The sequence below is a fragment of the Gouania willdenowi genome, chromosome 7 (assembly GCF_900634775.1).
Source record: "Gouania willdenowi chromosome 7, fGouWil2.1, whole genome shotgun sequence".
NCBI classification, from domain to species: Eukaryota; Metazoa; Chordata; class Actinopteri; order Blenniiformes; family Gobiesocidae; genus Gouania; species Gouania willdenowi.
Window position 1 is genome coordinate 17793080 of NC_041050.1, and position 20778 is coordinate 17813857.

The 20778-nt window shown below is 38.3% G+C and overlaps 1 protein-coding gene across 3 annotated transcripts in view; it reads left to right on the top strand.

Moving 5' to 3' along the window:
* Positions 1-20778, top strand: part of plxna1a (plexin A1a) — a 339887-nt gene that overhangs the window by 164701 nt on the left and 154408 nt on the right. For all 3 annotated transcript variants that reach the window (XM_028452103.1, XM_028452104.1, XM_028452102.1), the window contains one exon: positions 9134-9259. In XM_028452103.1, coding sequence (XP_028307904.1) covers positions 9134-9259 — 126 coding nt within the window. The remainder of the gene's footprint in view (positions 1-9133; positions 9260-20778) is intronic.

Consider the following 20778-nt stretch of genomic DNA (forward strand, 5'->3'; position numbering starts at 1 on the left):
ACGTGTGCACGAAGATGAAACATTTGGAGTGTGGGCTGTATTTGCAGTCACATGCTCCAATGTGTAATATTGGCTGATTTGTGGCCTACTTATGCATATTCAGAAGTGGGCGTGTCTATAGAGGGGACACTGTCTTCCTTCTCCCCGCACGGTGATGTGGGGCCAGAGGACAGCCCGCCCTCCTCCCACTCACTCCTTAGCCGAGCTTATGCTGCTTTATAAACATGAGACAGAGCATGGGGGCGGGGCGTTTGCCATTACATACATAGACTGTAGAAAATACATACATAGCACTGTGCGAAGGATGCTGACATGCTCACCTTTGTGGGCGTGTCTGTTTACATGTCAATCACGACAGAGAGCTTCTTGGAGGCGCGGCTTCTCCAGCTCAGTGCCGCGTCAAATTTGTCATCAAATTGGGAACGCGTCATCAAATTGGAGCGAGGTGCTTGGGCGCGCCCTGCAGTAAGAAAGGAGCAAATCACTTTGGGCATGTGTATGAAGCCCTAATAGCACTTTTATCATGCTTAAAGCACAGAAAAGTTGATTTAGCTTAACATGGGCCCTTTAAGGTGGATTCTGCATGCCTGCATCTTTATAAAATGATGTTCACTCAATAAATAACTGAAACAGATCACAACAATCATGTGTTTGCATGTACTTTGCAAAAATATATGCACTTTTTTCTTGATAGTTGTTCAATTTGTTATTCTTTTAACATATAAGAGATCTTTATAACCTACCCTGTAGTTTAAGGCCAAACCAAAACTACCATTGCTTTCATCACAACACAACGCTTTGAGCAAAGGAGAAGTGTTTTTTTTGTTTTTTTTTTTTTTTTTCTACCCTATGTCAGAGCATTTGATTTGGAAATGGCTAAAATAGGTTTCTCTATTTGCACAAAACTAAGAACAACATGATACGTTTTTTTTTTTATTGATTCTTAAATGAAATTTAGCAAAAGACAAAAGCAAGGCAATGGAACCACAGGAATAAACGTGTAAGAAAACAACAACAACATAAAAGACCCTTCAGGGGAAAAAAAAAAAAAAGCTGAAATAATGGATAGCATTTAATTGTGTTCTCACCATTTCACCTGACCCAGAGGTGTGACCAGAGTTTGAACCCACTGTGGTATTAATCACTACAGCTCTCTGGCCTAACCTCATTACTCCCCTTTGTTCACTTATATTACCTCGCCTTCCTCTATGACTCCCGACACACTCTGGTGCACACACGCACGCACACGCACACACACACGCGCGCGCTCAGCGTCCGTCTCCATCCCACTGCACCTCCCATCCTTGTCATTCCCCTACATGACTTCATCATCCCAAACTCTGCTTCTGTGTATTGGTGCAATCGCCTTTGTGCTTCAGACGTAGTACGGAGATTGTTTTACAGTGTACTTTAATATAATAAGCACCACATTTCTATTACCCAGGGTGCGGACGTTGGTCAGAAAGTGTATCTAGCTTGTGGCTTCCTTGGAGTCATATATACTGTATATATACGTTTTGCCAGATATTCACACTTATCTGGATCGGTGATCCTGATCATGGTACCATGATCATTCCATCCATTAATATCAATATAGCTGTTTGAAATGTAGAGGTACCCCTTTAAAAAAAAATAAATAAATAAATGAAAATGAAAATTTTAAAATTTAAAAAAATAGATGAATTGCACAATCCAGATCGGATACAGATTAGTCAAATTTTACAAAGATCAGTCATTTTTAAATTGTGCTATACAGTAATTTGTTTTTATTTCGCCAATGATGAGATTTTTTTTTCATTTTTAAAACTGATCCAGAATCAGTATATTGATCCAGATCCCCCCAAATCTTAATGAAATCTTGACTGTGGCGTAGGTGCTAGAGTAGAGGAATGTTCTTCTTATTGAGACGTTGGGGGGTTGGATCCTTGGGGATTCTTGTCCATGTGCCTAAGTGTCCTTGGGCAAGACAATGAACTCTAAATTGCTTGCAATGCCAGATTAGCAACTTGCATTACACCCTCTGGTCCATTGGTGCGTGAATGTTTGTTAACGGCCTATATTGTACAGTGCTTTGCAACATATTTGAATAGTTATCAAGGTACTGTGTAAATGGATTCCATTCACCATGATCAGTGGTGAAAACCACTGTGCTACTGAGTGCACACATGTTCAAATTTTTTGTCTCCATTAGCCGGAATGGTACGCATGTGTGAGTTGTTACCTTGTCCTTGGTAATATGAGGGCTGTTTCAGTAATGAGCCTCATCCCAGGAGGAGAGAAGAGACAGAGTGGTGGACACAGTGGACGGTGAAGAACAGGGAGAAAAATAGGGGGACAGAACTCTAATGTCAGTGCCACAAAACGTATCAGCCAAAGTCACCTTTAACTTTAAACCCTCATGCCAACTTTCTTTTACATTGGCACGTCTGTGAATGGTGCGTTACCTCGGGTAGCCCTAATGAGAAATCCTTCACCTGAAAGGTCGTAGACATGATACATTCCTTACCCTGAAGAGCGACCTGTTCCCACTTTGACACTGTACATCAGCTCTCTAAAGAGCATCGATGACATGCTTGGAATATCAAGGGAGACGGCACTTCCTCACCTCTGCTCTGCTCAACATGTCATCCATCCTTAAAATAACTGAGTTGCTACTTCACCTCATTTGTTTAATGTTTAATTCTATTACTAATTGATTGATGGGTAATTTGAATGTGAATAGCAGCAATTAATATTGAGCACACTCATCGGACTGTTAAATATATCTATGATTGTCTCACTCAAAAAGAGGTAAACTAATCAGTATAGGGGAAAAAACACAGTCTCTTTTAATGAGTCATCGGCTGTCAGATACATCAGTGGTAAGCTCTATGGGCATTTTTTAGTTTAATAATCATCCAGGGAGCAGTTATAAAAGCATACTTAATAAGCTCATTTAAAAGCAGGTAGAAGCAGCTGCTTTCGTCCTATTTTCAGTTTCTACTTAATAATTTTCAGAATGTGAGATAGGAGACTAAATGGAACAATGAGGTGGATCCAGATCCCAGAGTGTCGGTCTATTATTATTATTTTTTTAATTTTTATTTTTATTTTACTTGAGTGATAAAACAGCACTGTGGTATTGGATAGACATTTGGTCTGGGACCTTTGTTAGCACGTTCTCTCTGTGGTTTTCCTCTGGGTTCCATAGTTCCTAATGACCATGGATGGAACAGCATCATGATGCATTTTGCAAGTAAAGAAATCCAACAGAAGCACTTAAGGGGGCCATATTCCGCTGCTAAATCTTGCCCACCTTTTACACCATATACACGTTAATGATGCATACTCTTTAAACCTGAGTTTACAGACAATAATGACCTGTTTCAGAGCAGTCGTTTGCTGTACCAATAAAATAAAGAAAAAAAGGACTGATAAATCAACATTGACACTGAGATATTAGTCCATTGTCTTAATCATCCCAATTGAATCAAACAGCAGAACATTTTGGATTTATGTAGGTCCCACCTTGCAATTAACAGAATTTTAAAAGTAAGTAAAAGCCTTGATTATGGGTGAGGCTCCAGGATTAGTTAAGACACGCCCAGTCACTTTCTAAAATCTCTAAAGAACAGTCTATGCTACGCTAACTCTCTACTCAATAGTTACATATGTAAATATGGTAACGCTTTAGTTAGCATGCAACCACTTATTTGCATGCTAATAAGTAGTTGCTTATTAGCATGGAAATTGGTAACATATTGACTCTTAATTAGTCATTATTTAGTACTTATTAATGCCTTATTCTGTATGGCCTTATTATACAACCAGTAAGCCATTAACTTGAAGTTTTCTCTCAATAACCTCAGAATTATTACTTATTAGTAGTAAGTAAGGAAGATGTTATATCTGAATTATGATCTCAACATGCGAGGGTTAGGGTTAAGGTTAGGGTTAACGTTATTCCTAATCCTAACTCTAACCGTAATCCTAACCCTAACCCTCTTTGGACTGCGAGACTGCCATTAAGTGTATAATAAGGCATTCATAAGAATAGGGCATTAGTAAGTAAGTACTAATTAAGAGTCAATATGATATTAATGCTAATAAGCAACTAATTAATGGTTCATAGGTGTTCCCTAAACTAAAGTGTTACTGTATATACCTCGTCTTAATCCAACCTTCTTGCCACAGATTGCAGCGTCCAGGCGCTACTTTTGATAGGAGGGGCGGGGCCAACAAGGATGGTTCTTGGCGAAAGCTGCCTCCAAAACGTCATCAGCCTCCACCTCAGCCAATAGAAACATTTGATTGTAACATCTGGGTTTCAACCCATAGAGGACAGTCACTCTTATATTTTTACAAAGAAATATACCAAATTGATAAACTTTGACTAACATGTCAAGAGTTGGACAAGAATCAATCAGCAACAATAGTTAATAGACAAATACCTTTGGTTTTGGGATTTAGTTACACTTTAAGGAATTTGCTGTTAGGGTGTTGGCACAAGATATTCTGTAGAAGAACATTTTTGAAGTCATACAATATGCTCTATATAGTAAATCTAGGTTGATTTGATTTTTGGTGGGAATATGGTTAGTGAAACAATACCAGCTATTCCTGATTCTGCATTACATGTGGTCATTCAACATTGATAAAAACACATGATAATTACAAAAATAACAAAATGTTGAAGTAAAAAAGTTGTTTAGCCTTACTGAGGAGAATGCACGCTGACACTTTAACTTTTATAGAGCAGAGGTCGTGGAAGAAGGCCAGAGCGCTTCAGGCTAGTAGACTAGATGAGAATCTACAGTCACCTGCTTCAGACTGGAGTCTCCTCTGTGCCAGCTGACCTGAATCCCACTCCAACTGCCCTCCGCCCTGAGCTGTAGAGCAGAGCATGATCCTTGCTCCACTTCCCTACACTCATCTCAAACGATACGGCTGCCCAAGGCTTGTAGAAGAAGTTTTAGAAAGGGGAACTGATGATTTGCATTTGCATTTCTCAACAGGTCCCACTCATTGGATTTGGACTATCTGTATTTGTTTATTCCATTCATTTTGCTTTAATTTGATATATATATATATATATATCTTCAACACCATTTTCCCAGACGTATGATGTTGCCCCCACCGATCAGCAAAGGAAGTGTGTGAACCATTAAAATGTAGATCAGGGCTGCCCAATGTGTCGGTATTTTGTGTCGATCGTGGACCGCAAGACTTCATAAATGAATGAGAATAGCACAGTGATGTATACCATAAATAGAACCTAACAGTTCAGCTACTGACCTCAGCCCAGAGACGGTCACACCGGCCCGACCCAGTACATTTCTTACTGGTATCGTCAGAAAACCTACTTGTGTGGAAGCCACTGAAGTTCTACTGTGAAACAAAAACGCTGTGTGCACCACCAACACCAACATGGGTCTGTCAATTCCTTTCTTTCCTTTTTACTGGAGCCTTTGATTCCTCAGTGTTTTCCTTTGTTTAATTCAGCTTTTGTTGAGTGTTCCTGACTTTACTTCTGTTGTATGAACAGCAGCCTCTCAGAGAACTCACAAGATTTGGGTTAATGTAGGCAAGACATGTGTGTGTTCTGTTTTGGTTCTGCCATGCTGAAATGGAAATGCTACATTGTTACCGTATATTTTACAAACTACTTTCAGTATGTTTTCTTCATTGTATTTTAGATTATATTTCAATCTAACTCAGTTTTTAAGTGTTTCTGTTTCAATATTCTTATTAGATTTTGATATTATACAAATATAGTTTAGTTTAAATATTACAATCTATTTTTTTTTTTTTTTTTTTACAATTATAACCCCCAAACACAGTAGATCACAAAGAACTGCTCGTGGTAGAATACCTTGTGAGCCGAAAACATGTGTAGATTCTGTACTTTTTGTTTGTATGGAGTTTAGTTTTTGTTTTGTTTTTGTGTTTTTATGTTGATGATAAGCATATATTAGCTGTGTGGATCGCGTTTCAGACTGCTATCAATTGTTGGTCTGGCAATGGCAATGAAAGGACTGTACTTATTGTTTTGGTTTGGGGCAAAAATATACATACTGTATATTCAGTTATAAACTTGAAAAGCTCATACAAAGTCAAATACATTTTATTTAGTATCATAATAATACATTCATTGATATTTTTTTTTTCTCTTTGTTTTCAAAATATTGGATCAAATCAAAATCTCTTGTTATGCATTGTATTGTATCATAAACTAAATATGAACATATATGTTTGAAATTTAACTTTTTCCAGATTTTTATCATATGTTATGAATATAAATACTTTTAGGTATATCATATAAACCTACTGCAACCAACAGACCCACATTCAGATTATAAATACCCACTAACACCAGGTCCAGCAGCGCGACATTGAGGCTCTGAAACCAGGCTGATGTATGTATGTATGTATGTATTCATATAGACATTAACAGGAGTTCCACAGTGGGACTTATATCTATATATTTTTCAAGTTATCGTGTACAGACACACATTAGCTTAGCATTGGCGTTAGCATGGAATAGAACACTGATGATGAAGTCACTGTTGATGACATCATCAGTTTGAACATTCTTGGAACACCGATGACATCACTGTTGATGACATCATCAGTATTCTAAAACAATGTTTGACAGGAGTTCCACAGTGCAGATTGGTCATTTCACATTGGTTTTAAACTGGTTTTGGAATGACCAAATTACTCCAAAATAACAGACGCACACACTCAGGGTATGTGCAAGCCGTTGACAAAGTTTCACGTCGATCAGACACTGCGTCGGGGAGATGTTCACTCCACGGACACACACACAGACCTTTCTAGATAGATAAGCTAAAGGCCATTTGAAATCAAAATCGCCTACGATCAAGCATTGTTGAAAAAGATCACAATCTTCCACTACAGTCTCTACTTTCTCGTTGGCCTTATTTCATCCTTTACAAAATAAGTAAGCATATCGTAACAGCAGAATATCTGCTAATATTTTACCTGTTCACAAAAGGATTATTTCTTAAGAGCTGAAAAACACAGCACTTTTTTATGGATGAGCAGATGGACGTTTGGAAGTTAAAGAGCGGAAAAATCCAGACAAAGAGGAAACAGTGGAATAATAGAAGATTTATCAGTTGTTAGGATTGACCCCTCTTAACTCTCTGCTTTCATCATCAGCTTTGACACATCTGAACATCAACTGGAAAACTATCATTTCGCTGTGTACTGTTGTCACACGCTCTATGTCAGTTGTGCGGCACAGTGGAAAACGAGTCTAATTGTGTGGTTCAGCAGAATTTGAGAAGCAAATGGAAGTGCTGAAAATGTCATGTGTCGCTTCAATGGCTGTTTTTCAGCTGACATTTCAAGTAAACTCCTCGTGTACCAGATAAAAAAAAAAAAAAAAAGTGAGAGTTTAAACACAAAGTGGATAGAAATACATTAGTTCTGTGAACAAAGCGACTGTTCACAGAACAGGACCATGGGATAGAAAAAGGCATGACACAGAATAATGTCGTGTAGATTATTTTTGTGGGATTTTTTTTAAACATAATTACAATAAAATAGAATCAATCTGTATTATTAATGTTTATAACAACTAAAACACATTTGCAGCTTTTCTTAATTAGCAGCAAGAGATTAACACATTAAGAACAACATAATGATAACGATCAATCGAATTGATCGATGTCTCAACAATAATTCAGCAAATGAAAGGGACATTACATTACTTGTGTAAATAGCTTAAATACACGCAAATAATATCCAATCTCTCAAAGATCTCAAAATCACTCTGAAAATCTCATACAGTAAATATTTTTACTCTGCCTTCACACAATGGTACTAAGTTTAGATTTCAAAACACTATATATTAGCTCAAAAATAAAGAATTGTTAAGTTAACCGTGTTGTGTGATTTGAAAGGCTCTGAATGCTAGTTTCATTTTTCTTTTCTTTTTTTGGCAAAATAAATTTCATGATGTATTTATTTATTTGTTTGTCAAAGTGTAACAGCACAGCTCTGTTACGTGTGTGTGTGCGTGTTTGTGGCTAACAATAAAAAGCACCATTACACTTTAGTACAAAGTAAAATAGCAAGTGTTATAGTCAGTGTTGGCATCAAATGATGATGTTTGCCTACACATACATATACAACATGAGCAAGAGTCACTGTCAGGGTTGGGGTCACTTACATTTTTCAGTTTCAATTACGTTTTCAATTACCTAAGTTCAATTACAATTCAATTCCGATTACAGTGACCAGCATTTTTTTCAATTACAATTAAATTACATTTTTTTTTTTTTATCCTCAGAAAGACAATTACGTTCTTGATTATTGAACTTTAGTTACAAAAAAATAAAAAAATCACAATTACTAAGTCTGATTAAATAACCTAATTAAAGTTGACCTTCGTCTTGTGTTAGCTTTCTGTTAGCATCTCTTATGGTCCTAAATCATCTAATTTCTTCCCTCTCTATTGCTTAACTTGTTAGGCTTCATAATCAATGAAAATATAGGTTTTAATATTTTTGGCGCGTACGTCTGAGCCTTTTTTTTTGTCTGTATATTCCTAGAATGAATTTTTTGGTAAAATGTGATATGAAACACATTTTAATAGATGTTAACTACATACGTGTAGAACTGTAGATAGAGAACTGTAACATGATTCCCCAATTTGCATTGAATTATAATTGACAATTTTTACAGAATTTTTACAACAATTACTAAGTCAATTATCTAAACTCAATTACAATTTAATTACAATTAAGACAGCAACAATATTTTTAAATGATAATTATAATTATGCCATAATTATAATTCACTATCAATTACAATTATATTTGAACCCAAATCCATACACTTTGAATAAAACTAAGGCTTTCTGATTTGACAAGTTAAAATAAGAAAGTAAATTAATTTGTACGGTATAAGGTCTTATCCAAAAGTCAGTTAAGATTGATAATCAATCTTCATGTTCTGTCATTAGCTTCATATGTGCACACTTCTTTTAGTCTTGCTCCTCCTCATAGTTTGTTTTCTTCGTCTTTTGGTCCAACAAAGTCCTTTCCACCATTCATTGTCTTATAAAAGTTATTTGCCAAAGTAATATTGGTGAAGTTTGATATATTTCTCTGTTCTGCTGCAGATTTTGGTGAACTCCCAGGCTGCTATGCTGTACGAGAACGTGGTGGTGAGCGATGGCAACCCCATCCTGAGAGACCTGCTCCTGAGCCCCGATCATCAATACTTATATGCCCTCACAGATAAACAGGTAGGTGAAACATGCACACTTCTCCTACTCCACAGACCTTTTAACAGCTGCTAGTTGTGTGAGACACCCCTGAGGAAATAACAACAGAATATCAATAATATGTCACAGCCTTTGGCAAATTAAAGTGCATCTATGCAAAGAGAGTATACACATAGGTTCAGATGGTTTGGATTTCAGCCATCCAATATGCAGCAGAAAAATGCAATCAGCAGAGAATGCTGACAACGAGTCAAGCATGACTAATCTCTTCCAACGGTATCTACAACAGCAGCATAAGGTACTAAATGAAGAGTGTGGTAGACTGTGCTGCAGCCAAGAACATAAAGAGCAGGCTCCTGCCCTGAAATAGTATCATCCGGGCAGCAGCAAAAAAAAGGGGCATTTCACTTTGTAAGCAGGTACACCCCCTTCAAAAACAGAAACACCCCCTTCTTCTTATTTGCTTCTGAATTGTAACTTCGGTATTTCATCTGACCAGCAGCAAAAATGGTTAGGATTAGGGTTAGGATTACTTCTACTCGACTTTGACGGAAGTCAAGTAGCAGAAAAAAAAAAAGTTTTTTTCAAACCCTTTCTGAGTGGTTGGTGAAACGCTACCGGAACCCCCACCATTTTTCCATCATGTATGTTTTGTCATGTTTATGTATTTTATTTGCTTTTTCAAACATCATGGCCAGGGGACTACAGATGAAAAAAAGCCTCCTGGGCTAATTCTGGCTTTTTTACTCATATTTAATCATGTGTTTTATTAAATTTCACTGTCCCCTATTGAAATAAACTAAACTGAAACTAAGGCGGTCTTGTAGCTCATCCGAAATACCCCACAGCTGGCCCGACCCAGCTCGCCCTGAAACAGTCCGTGCTGTCAGGGTTTGGCGTAGGTGTGGACCCAAATGGAAAGAGAGATGGAGGCAGAATGCAGGCATAGCGCTCCTGGAACCAGTCCATGTTTATTCCATACAAAAAGAAAACCAAAAGGGCAGCACGAAGAAACCAGGGAACAAATGCAAGAGGACATGAGGAGGGTAGACATTGACCATGAACCAGCAAACATTCAGTGTTCAAGCACTGAATGGGCCACACCTGGGTGGAAACATGAGGGAGCTAATCGGTCACAAACCAAGCACACAGACATCTCTGGAACACAGAGACAAGAGTTACACTAGAAAACAGAATAAACAAAGACTCGGAATAACACAAGGGCTAAACACAAACTAAACAGAAGCTGACACATGCTACATAACTCACTCACACATGCTGTCCCCTGAATAAAAGACATAAGTCAAAGGTGGTGTCACATGTTGATATCATGCAGCTGCTGTACATTTCATTTTTTTTATATCACCCAGCCCTAAAATGTACTAAGTGATATAACATGAATGGATTGACCACAGTTAGTTGCCTCTGATGTTATCATTATAGCAGACATTTTGCCATTAAATTAATTAAATTGAGACCAACTTTTTTTTTTCATCTGCTGAAAAACACATATAAAAAACATAAATCTATATATTTTCCTGTGCAACATGTATTTCACAGCATGCCTGTCAAAAGAAACGTTTCTTTCAAAATAAAACACAAGTCCAACATGAGAGACGTTAAGATGTTTAAATATGTATTTATTTTTACCAGTACATGTCCGCGACCCACTTTTGGATCACAACCCACCAGTTGAGAATGGTTGCATGCACTTACGGTCCAGCGTATTGATGAGGTTATCTCGTAAGCTTCTGTGATCAGTCATCACTCTCTCCGTTACCTGCTCCCTGATGTACAACAGTGAACAACCCATATGTGATACATGTACGTGTTGTGTAATTTACTAGCGATTAGATATAATTGACTTCCATGTGTCCAAGTGAGCAAGATAGGAAGATGTACTTAATATGATTATTATTATTTTGATGTTGAATTGACAAGGGAAATACATATTTTGTCTAAGGTACATTTCATGATTTGATTTTATTACATTTTCTGTATGTAGTTTGTTATATCGCTGTATATATTGTAGATCATTATCCCCCGCCACAAAGTGGAAGGAGGATATAGGTTTGAGCTTCGTCCTTCCGTCCGTGCATCCGTCCGTCTGAGTTAAATGGGACAGCTTTTCTCAGAAACTGTTTGAAATAGGATAACCAAATTAGGTGTGTGGCTTCAGGGTGTCAATACCTTGATGGAGTTCAAAAATGAGAAGCGCGCAATTATTTTTGGCCCTCAAGGGGCCCCAAAAGAAAAAAAAAAAAAAAAACTAAAGTTGATTTCTCATTTATTTGCCAAATATTACAACGGTTGGTGATACCGAATCATTGGCACATACCAATATATAAATGGGGCCCATTACACCGTACGTGTCACAGGGGGACGCCAGGGGGACCCCGGGTGCCCCATTTTTCAAATTACTACTCCTCTGTTAATTCTCCTTAGAACGGAATGCAGTTTGGCATGAATGCTCTATGAATGAATATGATGACATGCCTGGAGCCCTTTTTTTTAAATGGGACCCAGGGGACCCCCCATTTCCGGTCGTTTCCAAATGTATAGGAACATAGTCGTGTGATATATAGTTTTAAAGGTAATTCAACGTAGACTACAATTATGCCTTGCACAATTCGATTAGGGGCCCGAGGGGTCCGCTCGCCTTTTTTTGGTAATTTCCATTAAAGTCGTTTTCTCATTTAGTTGTGAGTGAAATATTGTGACAGTTGGTGGTCCCGAATCATTGACACATACCAATATATGAATGGGGCCCATTACTCCGTATGTGCCACAGGGGCGCCAGGGGGCCCCATTTTTTGAAATGACTACTCCTCCATTAATGCTCATTGAATCGGGCTGTAATTTGAAGGGTCCGCCCCCTTTTCCGGTAATTTCTAAATTTATCGGAACATAGTCGTGTGATATATTGTTTCAAAGGCAATTCAACGTAGATTACAATTCTGTTCGAGGTATCTTCAAAAGGGACAGCTTTTCTTGGAAATTGTTTAAGATAGTTAGTGATTTTATATTCTGATGTGATAGTATTTTCTTAAGTATACATCTAAGTTCTTCGATTTTCGGACATTTAGGAAAAGGTTTGAGTTCTAATGAGAACCAATCTGGCGGGGTATGTTGATGACTATGCCTTCTTGTTGTGTAATGTTTTGAAGTTTTAAGTATCCTTACTAAAGAAAAATCCAAAGGACTGGGTCGATCAAGGACTTCACGATACGGCTCAAACCTCAACACAGGCGTCGAGGTACAATTACAATATGGTGCAATAGAATAAAGCCTGAAATGGTCTATAGGCCAAATGTTAGCTCTTGATGATTGTTGTGCATCATTTAGACTACATGTGTCAAACTCAAGGCCCAGGGGCCCAATCTACCCTATTAGAGCTTACCATTCGGCCCATACGAGAAAGTGAAAATGAAAGAAAAAACCTTTACACATATCAAATAATAAAGTTCCAGACATCATTGTCCCTCCAAATTTACAAATTCAATGAAACGTCACAATATTTGCAGGGATTCACGATTATCCCATGCTTATGGTATATCACATGATGCCAGTCATTTTTAATCTCAAATTGTTGAAAGAACTTTAAAAAGTTTTCTAAAATCTTGCACTTTTCTTCAAATTATCCCACAAAATGTTCCCAAAGTAAATAAAAATCAATCACAAAATGAAGAAAATTGAATTATTTATTACTTGGATATTGTTGATACCTTTTATACTTTATATGACATTTATGCACGGAAGTGCAAACTAGGGCAGATTGTTTGATTTAGACATTTTTATGTAGTGTTATTGTGTTGGATGACCGGCAGCGGAGGGGACAAACAGACTTGAGAGCAGTATTCAGTTTAAACTTTTTCAATTTATTTTTCTTCTTTGGCTGGCGTAACATATTTACAGGAATCCCCAGAACAGTCAACCAAAAACTGAGCAAACACAAAAGAAACGGGCTTTGGTATGTCAGACTGCATTTTACAAATCCTGAACATATCTACTTTACCCTCAGTTTGTTTTGCTGTCAGTTTAATCAGTTCTGCTCACTCAGGGCTCCTCCCTCCAAACCTCCTTTTATAGGAAGTCTATACCTTTAACTCCTCCCATAGGCAAACCAAACCCAATCTAAAATCAATTCACTCAATAACAAAATAAACTCTCATAAACAACATATAAAACAACAAAACGTTGAATTATCCAAGCATCCATATTCATTCACCTCCAATGTTTTAAAAAACAAAAATTACACAACACCCCTGTACAAATGGTTTGTCCCAACACCAGCCCACCAAACACCCCTATTTACACGACTTGGTTTAGTCCCTCAAACCTGGAAGTGATGCTGTCCAAATGGTGATGAGTTAGCTGCTAACAAACAAACCCTTTCCTGCACAGTGGAAGTTGTTTGATCAGTAACATGGTTATTAAAGAGGGTGCACAAGCATAATAAAACCAGTAACCAGAACAATGATAACAGACAGATCAATGGAATGACGATGGCAGTAGCAACAAGTCAACAGTTGTTAAGCTGTCGGCATTAGCTGAATATAGAGTGAGCGTCACGGCTCACTCCGTGACAGTTATCATTAGATATTTTATCGTTGCATCTTTTTATATGTCTTCCTAATAGTTCACAGTGACATGGAGCAAAAAGGCGAATCAAAGTAACCCAACAATGCTTTGGCCAAAAATACTGTAGTGACTCACAAATCAAAAAAACGAGAAATGAATTAGATTTGCAATATTTTTGTTTACGCTCTATATAACATAATAGATTCCACACTTTCTCCACTCATGTTCGACCTGTGTCCAACAACGTTGCCCATCAGCTACTTGGTGTCATGAAAAGCTATTCCTGATACCATTTGCACATTTTTCCTTTTTTAATATCTGTCAACTGCATTAAAGATGACTCCTTTTGCCATCAGGAGGTGTTTTTCAATTATTTAGACTGGTGCTCTATATTTGATGAGCGCTGATATGTCCTCAACATGTCGGCACGTGTTAGTGCAACGAGGACTGAGGCCTCACAGGAGCTATAGTGCTTACTTTTTGACAAGATCCGAGGTGATGTCATTACATTTTGCCAACCATGATCAAGAAGCTGCTGTAAGTGCACAGTAAGGTGAATGAATCTTCAAAACCTGGAAGATAAATGAAGGTTTCTGGCATGAATCAGTGTAAAAAAAAGAGAAAAAACTTCAACTGGACATTAATCTTAATAAAATAAACTTGTTTAGAGTCAGCAGTTTATCATGCTTGTTTTAACAGTTGTTTTTTTTTTATTTCTTTTTTTTTATTTTTTTATAGAATACTGAAAGGTTTTGCAGGGTGGGTTTTCTCTTGAATTCATAAAATAAAAGAGCAATTTAAGGTCAGATAACCATATTTTTTGGAAAGTAAATAATGCTCTTGACTTCTGCTTTAGACAAGCAATGGCTGAGAAAAGGAGCATGAGCTGAAAAAGAAGGAAAACTATAATTGGTTTGCAAAAATATTCTGTTACTTTGTATCTCCTGTGTTGTTTCAGGTCCTTTTTTTGTGCTCTCAGTTTGAGAAAGTTTATGCCATTCTCCCGGCAGGGACTTCAGACAGCACTAAAGACAAATAAGAATTTTAACTTTGTGCTGAGAGTGGAATTCATGTGTCCAGACAGTAAATGATCAGATCCTGTGCTGAAGGCCTTGTTGGCCTCCTGATGTAGACCAGAATCCCAAGATCATGTCGACTGAAACAAAAACCTTTTCAGGGCATTTAGCTAGCTGTGTTCTAAAACAGATGGTATTTATTCCTTGTGTAGTAGATTTTATTTATTAAAGCTTTTTCAAACTCAAGAGAATAAACAACAACTGGTTGCTGAGTTAAATCTATATTTTTTTTAGATCAGCTAACACCAAAATACCCAAATACAGTATATTCTATATATTCTAACACAGCCCAGTCTCACACAGAGACTGCTTTTTATGATATTCTGTATAGGGATGCACCGAAATGAAAATTCTTGGCCGAAAACCAAAAAAAATATTATGTAATTAACAGTCCCATTGCATTTATGGCTCTGACTGTGTACTAACCTCACTTAAAGTAAAACATGGCAATTGTATAAATAAATATGAATACGTCAAAGAATAAATCAATTAAAAATATGAAAATATTTATTTAGCACTGACCTTCTATAATGCACAATATAAAATAAAATGTTTAACTTGTCCCCATTCATACATGAAATCATATTGTACAGGCCTATAACTGACTGTGTATTTAAGTGACACGTTCTGTGGCTCTGTGCTCTGTGCATCATTTCTTGTGTGCGCTGCTTTAATCGTATCCAAGTAATGATCTTTATAACGCGGAAGAATCATCGTCGTGATGTATTAAAGAGAATCTTTGTGGGACGTGCGCTGACAAACTGAAACCAGTTTGATACGCAGTCATTCAGCGCCGCCGTGCTCCGTCGTGTTGACGGAGGCCTACACGTAACTACATTTTTGGCGTGACACGGAAACACGCTGCTCCATCAACGCTGCTCAAAAACTCTTTACTGCTCAGATGTATTGAAATACAGCCGCTCCGTGAGTCCACGGACAAGGCAACCCGTTTCCAGACAAGAGTGCGCACTTACCGCTCACGTGAAAAAAAAAAAATATCCTGTTTCGGTCGGCTCTCTTGCGACACATCTTTCTAATATTTTTCATGCTGCAGGGAACAACTTTTTTCTGTGCTGCCGCTTGGCGCAAAATGTTGCATGCTGGATGGAACAGCAACCAATGTATGTCAATGGGATCTATCACCTTAACCATAATCCTAACCTAAATCTGAATGAGGTGCTCTAATAAGATATGATAGCACGGAATGACTTCCACACATGTGACAGGCACAAAAATAGACACCTTCATTTTCCTAGTATAACAAGTGCAATACACTGCAACTCGGAAAAAAAAGTTCTAAAATTTTAAAGAAGACCAGAGATGTAGAAGAACTATTTTTCATCCACTTTTGTCCTGAGGCTGTTGAATGACCTGAGGAAATGAGAGTGTCTGTCTCAGACACTGTCCTCTTTTATGATACTTATTTAAACATACTTTTATTGGAAAGCATGGCCTAATTCTATCTAATCTGCCTACTTATCTAACTTCTTTTAATTCCATGTTAATGAGTTTACCTCCTCTCAATGACAGCTGAAGGTACCGGTGATAGTGGAACTTATTCTTTGTTAACAATGCAATGCAGTGCTGAAAGTAGAGGTCGACCGATACAGGATTTTCAAAGGCCGATGCGGTTAACGATTTTTTAAAAAAAAATTCAGCCAATGGCCGATATCTAAAGTCGATATACTTTTTTTAAAGCACATTGATTATGAAAGACAATTGAAACACTTGTATGATATAAATGTATATATTAGAAATTAAATGAAATACACCAATAGAACTCTTAACATTTATTGAACTTTAAATATTCCAGTACACAACCAAACAAAAAGTACAGGATGGGTAAGTATCAGTAAAACATGGCAACAAAATACAATGTGCAAGTAGTGGGTTTAAACTAAATACCTGTTTTAGGTGTTACCACTCACTCCTTCCCTCTGTTTACAACCACCACCATTATACCTAAGCTTCACACTTGCCATCATATGCACAACTACAAAATCACACATAAAAAATCCACACACGTGAAATAATTTTATTGTCATAAATGATGAGAAAAAATGTATAGACTGAGTTTTAAACATAAAATTACAGCTGCAAACTTCCAATCCAACATTTATTCACATGTTTTATAATTACTTGCCTATATGATGGTTTACAACTACAACTCTCTGGTTACAACTTCTTGAATCTGCCGCTACAGACGCACAAACTACTTTTCTCATGTGAATCTGCGCTGCTTGAGTTTTGCAACACATTTTGCGAGACGTTTGTAGCAAAACTGATTCATGCTCGTAGAAATGGCCCCTCCCCTCCCCGCTCCCCCATGTGTGGGATTGACCAATCAGAAGCGAGGATTTGGAGACAGAGGGCTGTGTCTTTTTAGCGCAGCAGCCGGTGATATGACCGAAACAAAGTCATTTTTCTTCACTGTAAAGGCAGGATGCTGAAATGTGCCTCCACAGATTGTTAGAAAAAGGTTGTTAGAGTCATTTCTGAACAAAAATAGTCATGGAGAGTGCATCTGTATAATGTGACGAAGCAATTAAACAATGAACATGTATGTAAACTGTCTCATAAAAATGAAGATTTTGTAAAATAAGATTCAGGGCCCACAATTTAAACGTGGGCCCTGAATCTATAATCTATGAAAGTTTAACTTTTTTATTGGAATTATGGTAATTAAACAACTTTTCCCTGATATTAAAATTTTTTGGAAAGCTTCTGTATATAATTTTTAAAATTGATACTTCGCGCCAGCATAACGATAATTGATTGTGCGAAAAAATATTGTGACATATCGCCGTATTGAGTTATTGTCGCTCTCCTATTGGTGCCTATTCACATTACATCACATATTTCAGTCTGGTTTAAAACAACAGAATTTCTGTTTTAATGTTCCCGCTGACATTCAGCAGTTCTTTAGATGTAGCTATTAAATAGATGGAAATCTTGAATCATTGCCACTCGTGCATTTATTGACAGTTGGCAGGAGGCCGACTTGTTGTCATTTCCGCTCATTCCACTGTGAGATTTGAATGCCTGCCACCAACCCAGAGTCTCCGATGAACACTTTTCGAAGTAAGTTGAACCTTTGTCCTGCTCGTCTTCTTCTTCCTCCTCTCCTCCTCGTCTCTCCATTTCACTCTTGTTGTTGAATAATAGAAATGCCAAGTGATGAGAGCTCAGCATCAAACAGGCCATTTTCCAGCCTGACAGAGCAATTTACCTGTCCCCATATTCACTCTGGCGTAATTAAAAGTGCGGGATTGAGCCGCTGCATTTCGGACCACGAGTCTTTACAACTGCAAAGCCTCATACATACAAACGCATGCACACAGCGACAGCGGCCTCAAAAAAACATTAAACTGATTCAATGCGAGAGGAGAGTTTTCGATTAGCCAGCATTGGATTTATACACAGCTTTCCTTCTGTCTTGCTATATACACACACACACACACACACACACATGCAGAATCACACACACCATCCTACTGTCTTCTTCCCCCGCTCTTCGAATCTATATCTGCCCCTGGCTTTCTGCTCTGTCTGTCTTTTCAGTAAGATCGCATCACTTTTGTGCTCATAAAGATGAACAACGGCACTAAATCAACTTTACCGTCGCTGTTGTTTCCTCGTTACATCTCCAAATTGTCCCAAATCTAATAAAGACAGCGCACTGAGAGAGATTTGTCATCCTGTCATCAGTTGTCTGTTGACGTCACAAGGGCAGAAATTATTCTTTTTTTTCTTTTTATGTCTCTGTAGATTACAGCTCATAATCCATTGATTTCCCCAGAACCAAGTAGCCTACTTACCTTAGAGACATCAATCTATACCATTCTCCTGGAAAATCATTGAAGGAATTTAATTCAACACACTACATTATAGATTTTAATTAGTAATCCAATGTGTGAATGCCGCAAATACTTTGTCTCTGATCTTCCTCGTGATAAGACATAAAGACAAGATTAGACGACTTAGCCTAAAGACAAGGTCAGGCCTCTGTGCTTGTAAAACAGCTTTGTAAAATGACCTGCCGGCAGCCACTGGCCTTATTTTCTGCGCTGCCCCCCCCAGTAAGGCTTCTCAGCTCAGGCAGTGGCATAATGGGTCCTTTGATGTGCCCCCGTGTATCGATCCAGCCACCATCCAAACCCAGCTAAGCCACGCTGTACAGCACAGTGCAGAAACCTAATGCCTGGCACCACATCAGAGAGGGGGGTTCATATTCAATTCACTCAGCATTTACTGCTGTTGGAGGTCACGGAGAAAAAAAGACTGCTGCAGACTCATTTGTAAATCACTTTCTTCTGGTGTTTGTCCAACTTTGAAGTTCCAAGAAAAATGTTAGCATGGACAGAAACAGTGAATATAATGAGGGGGGAAAGGATTGGCTAAAAGCATCCTCAGAGCTATTGATCGAGTTGGAGCCAGCATGTTTTAGCATTTGTTTAGTATTGAAAAATAGAAGCTTGTGATAAAAACCCTGCATCATGGTGACAAGGAGCTTGATCTGTCTCAGCTAGTCTGATGTGGTCATTATTATCTTGTTCACATTATTGACACATACTTCACCAATCCTTAAAGCTGGGCTGTGGTAAACAGAAGCTTAGTTTGACTGAAATCCAGGCACATTCAACATCATCCATCCATCCATTTTCGGACCCGCTTGTTCCTGTATTTCAGTGTCGCAGGGGTCTGCCGGTGCCTATTTCTGGCTTACACTGGGATACACCCTGGACAGGGCACCAATCCAACATTCAACATCATCATGTATTCATTCAATTTTAGGTCCTGCTGCTTTTTCCTATACAGCAGTAGTTCCTAACCTTTTGCTTGTTGTAACCCCATTTTTATTTTATAAATTTCTGCCGACCCCAGGTACTTCTTTTTTTTTTCTTAATCATATACAGTATCAGCTCAGATATGTTTTTTTCTACATTTTATTTGAACTAGATTCATACTTGAGAAAGTGAATATATAGGATACAGTTGTTTGAGATTATGTTAAAAATAAGGTAAAATAAAATGAAAAATATAATTTTATTTAGTTTCAGTTTTTTCAATTGAATTATTACTGGACATTTCAGGTGACCCCATTTTATTTGTAGGTGACCCCACATCTGTCTAGGGACAACAGATGGAAATAAACCTATGGCTAGAATCTTACATATTTACATTTGTTGAATGCTCATTGATATGTACTGTCCCTACTTAAATAAAAAGAATAAATAAATAAAAAATAAATATGGGGTCACCAACCCAAGGTTGAAAAACCCTGCTATACAGAGTCATGTGTTCTGCTGTTTCCTGTCCTAGTTTACATTAGGAATAGTCTTCCAACAAGTCCAACAATTTAGGGCCTTTATCACTGAAATATAGCAGTGGGATGATACCATTCAATGGTTGATAAATGTGTTCACAATAACTATACCATATATTTGGAAAGGAAAAAAGGGGGCTGGGGCCTCGGGCAGGGAGTTCTCGGGGCCCTCCCCTCGGGGGGTTGGGCGCGGGGGTGGGGTGGGGGGGTGGGGGGGTCGATGGGGTGGGGGGTCTGGGGGTTGGGGGTGGGATCGGTGGCGTGGTGCGCTGGGTCCTTGGCTCCTTGGGGCTTTCTCGGGTGTGTATGGGGGGGCGATGGCTGCCTCTCGGCTTGGGATCTTGGGGGCGTTCGGGGGACTGCTTGGCCGTGGGGTGGTCGCCGGGGGCCCTTAGGCTGCCTGCTCTTGCTGCTGGCCTGACTGCTTCTTCGGGCCCGGGGGCGGCTCTTGGGTTTTGCAGTGGCGGTACTTGGAAATACATTTGTCATGGATGCACTGGCCTTGGGCTGTGGGATAACACTCATACTGGGCTCAACCTTAGACACGTTGTTCCCAAA